At 39.8% G+C, this 7,641-nt stretch overlaps 1 protein-coding gene across 1 annotated transcript in view; it reads left to right on the top strand.

Moving 5' to 3' along the window:
* Positions 1-5,824: 5,824 nt before the first annotated feature.
* LOC106972122 (cytochrome b5 type B) overlaps positions 5,825-7,641 on the top strand; it is a 36,984-nt gene continuing 35,167 nt past the window's right edge. The window contains exon 1 of the mRNA XM_015069043.3: positions 5,825-6,075. Within this exon, the coding sequence (XP_014924529.1) occupies positions 5,914-6,075 (162 nt within the window). The 5' untranslated portion in view covers positions 5,825-5,913. The remainder of the gene's footprint in view (positions 6,076-7,641) is intronic.

Here is a 7,641-nt window from a genome sequence, read left to right as displayed (position 1 = left end):
GCTTCTAACTTTGCATCAACTTCCTGAAGCTTCCCTGACACTGGATGACCCAGGCTTGACCCTAGGAAGGGAAGAAGAGTGTTGGACTATGATGGCTTTAAGAGTTTGTCTTCCCTCTGGCGGGGAAACATAATACATTGAGAAGGGCAAGAACAAATTTGAGGGCCACCTCATCGTATTCCATGCCTGGAACAGGAAAGGGGACCCCTGCAGCCCCTGCAAGAAGGAATGAGAACACAGGAGGTATATTTGATGTCTGCAAAAAATGAGACAGAATCCTTGTTTCTTGCTCTATTCACATGGAGCACGCACAGTGTTTTCCTTGAGAATTTCCTGTTCCAATTCCACTATTTATACAAAAACAGTAGAATGAGCTTGCAAGGTAAATAAGGACTTCCCTGGAGCAGTACTCACACACTGATCCTACTGTTGTCTGTGATAAATTTTGGATCATGCCCCTGAAGAGCAGGGAGAAGATTTTCTAGTACATGACACAGCAAAAGTAAAATGTTAATGCTCAAAATGTTTTATGTGGTGGGGTGCCTGGATGGCTCAGTTAGTTAAGCATTCACCTCTTGATCCCAGCTCAGGCCTTGATCTCAGAGTTGTGAATTCAAGCCCTGCGTTGGGCTCCACTCTGGGCATGAGGCCTACTTAAAATAATAATAATAATAGTAATAATAAAAATATTTTTTAAATGTTTTATTTTATATTTGAGACAGAGCACAAGCAGAGAAGGGGCAGAGAGACGGAGACAGAATCTGAAGCAGGCTACAGGCTTTGAGGTGTCAGTACAGAGCTGATGCGGGACTCCAACTCATGAGTAGTGAGATCATGACCTGAGCTGAAGTCGGATGCTTAACCAACTGAGCCACCCAGGAACCCCGATAATAATAAATAAAAATGTTTTATATGTGCCACCTTTCTCTTAGTAAGTTTCTTTAGAAGGTGGGTCTTATTTATAGCATCTAGAAACAATAACACCAAAATAGCCAGCATTTACTGAGGACTCTCTGTGGCAGGCACTGTGTTGAGTCTTTGTTTAATACTCATGTTGACACAGTACTTAGCTGTAGTAACTCAGTAAGTATCAAAAAGTTTGGAGAAAACTATCAAGGGCATTCAAGAATAGAAAATTACAGCCAATATTCCTCATGAATATAGAGGGAAAGATTTTTTTTTATGTTTATTTATTTTGAGAGAGAGGGAGAGAGAGAGAGAGAGAGAGAGAGAGAATCCCAAGCAGACTCCACACTCAGCACCCATGAAGCCCAACATGGGGCTGAATCCCACGACTGTGAGACCATGACCTTAGCCAAAATCAAGAGTCGGATGCTTAACTGACTGAGCCACCCAGGCACTCCAGATGCAAAGATCTTTACAAAATACTAGTGAATTAAATCCGGCAATATATAGAAAAGGCTAACGTCATAACCAACTGGAGTTCATCCCAGGAATGCAAAGATGGTTTTTAAACATTTTTTTAAATGCTTATTTATTTTTGAAAGACACAGAGAGAGAGGCAGAGTGAGCAGGGGAGGGGCAAAAAGAGAGGGAGACATAGACTCTGAAGGTGGCTCCAGGCTCTGAGCTGTCAGCACAGAGCCTGACGTGGGGCTCCAACTCATGAACCGTGAGATCATGAGCTGAGCCGAAGTCGAATGCTTAACTGACTGAGCCACCTAGGTGCCCCAAAGATGGTTAAATTTTTGAAAACCATTCAAAGTAATTCACCATATTAACACAATAAAGGAGGAAAAATCATATGATCATCCCAAAAGATGCAAAATATATATATTTGACAGGATTCAATATCCTTTTATGATAAAAAAAAAATAGGAAACTAGGAATCTAGGGGAATTCTGCCTTGTTCCTTCTGATGAAGGACATCAACTGAAAAACCTATAGACAATATCATATTTAATCATGGAAGACTTGAATGCTTTCCTCCTACATTTGGGAACAAGGCAAGGATGCTCACTTCACCGTTTTTATTTAATGTTGTACTAGAAGTCACAGCCAGTGAAATAAGGCAAGAAAAAAAATACACAGATTAGAAAGGAGGAAGTAAAATTGTCCCGATTAGCAGATAACATGATTGCTACATAAGTTATTCTAAGAAATACACAAAACAACCACTAGAACTCTAAGTGAATTTAGCAAGATCACAGGATACTAAGTCAATGTACAAAATCAATTATATTTCTCTGTTACAGCTGCAAACAATTGAAAACTGAAATAACTCCCATTTGTAAAACATTTAGGAATAAATTTAACAAAAGATGCAAAAGACCTTTATGCCAAAAACTACAAATTAAAATAAGATTCAAATAATGAAGCAGTATACCACGTTTGTGGATTGGGAGAGTCAAGGCTGTTAATATGTTTATCTCTATATGTTCGTCTATAAGCTGATTTATAGAATTAACAGGATGATTTAAAAATAATTTTAGATTTACAAGAAAATTGCAAAAATAGTACAGAGTGTACTTGTATACCCCTCAGACAGCTTCCCATAATATTAACATCTTACATTTACTATCGTACATCTGTAAAAACTAAGAAATCAACACTGGTACATTAGTTACTTTACCTGGATTTCACTGTTTTTTTCCCTAATGTTCTTTTCTTTGTTCTACGATTCAATCCAGGATATTACATTGCATTTAGTTGTCATATATCCTTAGTCTACTTAGGTGTATGACAATTTCTAAGTGTTTCCTTGTTTTATTATGTTTTTAATAAGCTTGACAGTTTTGAGGAATACTGGTCAGGTATTTTGTTGAATGCCCCTCAATTTGGGCTTGCCTAATGTTTTTCCCATGCTTACACTGCGGTTATGGGTTTTTGGGAAGAATGTCATAGTGATAAAGTGGTCTCCTCATCACATACCATGCTATCAACATGATTTATCACTGGTGACATTAACTTTTTACTTGATTCAACAAACTGATTTTAAAATTTATATGGAAATGCATAAGATTTAAAATAGCAGAAACAATTTTGAAAAATAAGAGCAAAACTGAAGGATTTACAAGTCTTACTACAAAACTATAGTAATCAAGACAGTGTGGAATTGGCATTAGGACAGACAAATCACTGGAACGGACTAGAAAGTTCAGTTAAAGACCCACACTTATATGGACAAGCCACTTTCAAGAAAGACAGGAAAGCAATTCATTGGGGAATTATGTTTTCACCAAATGGTGTTGGAACAGTTGGGTATTCACTTGGGAAAAAAAGAGATCAAGAAAGCTGCCTAATATTACTAAGTTTGTGAGTGGCAGGGGCAGGGCTTCCAAGCTGGACTTTCTGGCTAACACATGGTAATTTTGAATATGAACTTATAATCAATACATTTAGGCCACAATATTTTTCTGAATCCAATTCAATCTCAGGTCATACTTGCAAAAAATGTCAGTGTCTTGGGGTGCCTGGGTGGCTCAGTTGATTGAGCATCTGACTGTTGGGTTTTGGCCCAGGTCATGATCCCAGGGTTGTGGGATCGAGCCCAACATTGGGTTCTGCACTGAGCATGGTGTCTGCTTAAGATTCTTGCTCTTTCCCTCTGCCCCCTCCCCTGCTCTCGCTGTCTCTCTAAAATAATTTTTAAAATTTAAAGTCAATGTTTTCAAAGTAAGAGACTGAAGAAATGTACCTGATTCAAGGACACTAAGGAGACATAAGTAAATACAATACATGATCCAGGATTTGTATGAATATTAATTCCCTGAATTTGAAAATCATACTAGGGTTACGTAAGAGTACATTCTTATTCTTAGGAGATACATAATTATTTGAAGGTAAAGGGTCATATCATCTGCAACTTGTTCTGAAATGGTCTAACATTATTTATTTATTTATTTATTTATTTATTTTTGGTCTAACATTATTAACAACAACATTATTAACATTATTTGATATGGAAGAAATCACATATGGAAAAATATTAACAATTAGTAGATCTAAGTTAAAAGTACGTGGGAGTTCATTTTATTATTCTTTCAATGCACCTGTTTGAAATTCTAAAATGGAAATTTAAATATTAATTTAAAAAACACTTTGTGGCAACTGGGTGGCTCTGTTGATTAAGTGTCCAACTCTTGATTTTAGCTCAGGTCATGAGCTAAATTGTGATCCTAATTCCTCTTGCCATGATAAATTTATGTAGACATAAATATTTTTGTTTCTTTCGAAAGGCTTGTTTCTTATGTTATCTTACTGTCACAGAGCCTATCACAGTACTTGTGGCACAGTAAATGTTCAGTAAATATCTCTGAAATGAATGTAAATATTAGAATGTAGTTTGTGGAATAGCCTGAGTCATATGGGATTTCTCTCATGATTCAGTCTCATTTGGAAGGTAACTATGGGAAGTTAAGATTTACAGATACAGGGGATTCCTAAAATAGTAATATGTTGAGGTACTGTAAGGAGATGGGACCACTGGAGCTTGGAATGGCAGGAGAATTTGTGAAAAAGAATCCCAGGAATTCAAAGTGAGTAGGCTTTGGAAGGAAGAAGGTGGGTGGATCTGGTCTGATCACAGAAATGGTTTTCTTACCAGCAGATTTAGGAGTCAGTGGCTGGCACACAAGTCTTATAAAAGGAATGGTGGAAAATATTAGTAAAAGAGGCTGGGATGGATTGTGGAGAGTCTGGGAGAGTGACATGATGAAACTGACATTACATGTCAGTTGTGGTGGCAGTTAAAAAAGAGTAGTTTAGGATAATGCACATCAACCAGGCTGGAACTCCAAAATGCTGGGACCTCTAGCTGGGAACAGTTGAGGTGAATTTTATTTTATAACACACGGGAACGAAAATAGCATAGCTATGTTCTGATCACCAAATAATTTATTTAAAATTCAGATCCCCTGGGCGCCTGGGTGGCTCAGTCGTAAAGCTTCCGACTTCAGTTCTGGTGATCCCACGGTTCATGGGTTCGAGCCCCATGTCAGGGTTTGCCCTGACAGCGCTGAGCCTGCTTTGGATTCTGCGTCTTCCTCGGTCTCTCTGCCCCTCCTCCGCTTGTTCCTTCTCTTTTTCTCTCTCTCAAAAATAAACAAACGTTTAAAAACAAATCAGATCTCCTTTCCCAACTTTAAGATATAATTGATGTATAACAAAATCTCAGATTCTCATACTGTCAGAAACTTGGGATACGCCATACCCTACCTGTCCATGGCCTTAGGCCAATTATATGCCCCCCCCCCCTTTTTTCTAGCACTGCTGTTATGTTCTGATTACTGTGTCAAGCGCTGTAGAGATACACTCCCTCACTTAATCGGCCAAACTTCTCTGCAGGGATGAGGTTATCTTGCTCGTTTTATTGGTTAGGAAAATGAGACTTAGACGGGCAACACCAGATCACAGTCTGAAGACTGCAAAGATGTAAACCCGCCCTGAAATACAAGCCGCGCAAGAGGTGGGGGAAAACAAGCTTCGTGTGACTCAAGAGGTCCACGGCGAAAGGAAGGGAAGGGGAAGGAAACAGGAAAATGGAGACTTTGCCTCCTCTTCCCACACTGTGCAGGCGGCAACGCGGAGTGAAGGTGAAACCTCCCTTGCTTAACACCTGTCTATCCGTCTCCGTTAGGCGTCTTTGCAAAATCTCTGCATGTGATTGGTGAGATTGGAGGGATGGAAGATTCTGATTGGTTAGTCGGACCTCGAACCAGGCCTACGCTCCAAGGATCGGGCGAGAGGTGGGTGGAACTTGAACCTGAATCCGTTGTTTCATTGGTGAAAAGAAAACGAACCAGGAACTATCCGGGAGCATGATTGGCTGTTGCCAGGAGCCCACCGACGGCCCTGGTTACGGAAGCCGGGGAGAGCTGAGCTCAGGGCCCGCCTCGAGGAAGTTAGCTTTGGAAACCGGGTTAGTGGTGGAGAAGAGGTGTCTCAGGCCCAATGGCGACTGTGGAAGCAAGCGGCAATGATGGGAAAGGGCAAGGGGTCGAGACCTCCGTCACCTATTATCGATTGGAGGAGGTGGCGAAGCACAACTCCATGAAGGAGATATGGCTGGTGATCCACGGGCGAGTCTACGATATCACCCGTTTCCTTAACGAGGTGGGGGCCCGGGAGGTGGGGCGCAAGCCCTGGGAACTGCATGGGAGAGGGGCGGTCTGGACTAGAGAAGCAGCAGGGTGGATATGTGTAGGAGGGAAATGAAGCCTGGCGGAGGGCGATAAGTGGCCACGATTCCCCTAGACGAAAACCGAGGGGTCTTAGATCTGCATGCCAGCGCTAAATTCCGGTCTTCATTAGTATCATGAATTGTATATCATACACTGAGCACTTAACTGTGCCCTAGGACAAACTCTTAAGCCATCATTATTCCCATTTTACAGAAAGGGAAACTGAGCCTCCAGACTGAGGGCTCTCAAGGTCACACGCTTAACAGCCTATAACCATTCTAACCTAGGTTTGAAGGGCTCCAAACCTGTGCTATTTCCGCTGTGTCTTCCTAACTAATAGCATTTTTGGTTTTTATAAGAAGCTGACATTTTTACCCCCTGATTATGCTGCTTTTATTTTTTTCTAATTTGAGTTAACCCTGAGGCCGGAAGGTCATGAGTTGACTCTTTCGGCCATTGACATCCTCTTGGTTAAATCTTCAAACCTGTTGCAATAGATCTCATTATGCAAGTTCTTGAGACCATGGTGCAACTGAGTGATTTTTTTTTTTTTTTTTTTTTTTTTGTTTAAGGGAATAGGATAGACTTTTAATGTATCTAACTTTATTGAGGTGTAATTGACATACAATATGTGCCCATTTAAAATGTACAGTTTGATGAGTTTTGACAAATGCATTCACCCATGTGATCAAAATCCCAATTAAGACAGAGCATTTCCATCATCCTAAAAAGTTCTCTCTTGCTCCTTGGCAGTCATTGCTCCCACCCCAATCCTTGACACTTTGAGGTATTTATATATATACATATTAACATATATTTTTTTGATGTGTATCATGTTGAGTAATAGATTAATAATCTTGCGGTTAATTCCTTGGAAATTCTTGTGCAGTATAACCTTGTTGTAACTGAGAAAAACTTCATTTCTGTTAGTTGTTTTGTGAAGCAAATATGCTAGTAAAATATATATTTTCTTAATTTGGAGCCTAGGGGAGAAATCACTAAATCCTGATTATTTATTTAATTAAAAAAAATTTTTTTAACAGAATCCAAAGCAGACTCCAGGCTCTGAGCTGACAGTATAGAGCCTGCTGTGGGGCTCGAACCCACAAACTGTGAGAGCATGACATGAGCCACAGTCAGTTGCTTAACTAACTGAGCCACCCAGGTGCCCCTACATCCTGATTTATAAATCTATAAAAAGTTTTGAAATGTGAAGTTTCCCAAAAGGACGTTGTTTTTAATAAATCTTCTTAATGGCCAGTAAGTTAACATCTTAGAATTTAGTAACTTGTATTTGTGTGGGGTATGGCCTTTTATGCTTTTAAAACAGTACTTTAAAAGTACTTTCCCATTACTTCATCCTTGGATGACTAGTTGAGAGTGACTTGGATGTAGTGATCCTTATGTTAACAGGGTGGGAAACAGGTTCACAGAGATTTTAGTCATACATTTGATTAGTGGCAGAATCTGGTTTAGATAGATCCCTTGATTTCTCTTA

This window comes from Acinonyx jubatus, chromosome E2 (assembly GCF_027475565.1).
Source record: "Acinonyx jubatus isolate Ajub_Pintada_27869175 chromosome E2, VMU_Ajub_asm_v1.0, whole genome shotgun sequence".
NCBI classification, from domain to species: domain Eukaryota; kingdom Metazoa; phylum Chordata; class Mammalia; order Carnivora; family Felidae; genus Acinonyx; species Acinonyx jubatus.
Note: the sequence above shows the minus strand (reverse complement) of the source record. Positions and strands in the feature narration are given on the sequence as shown.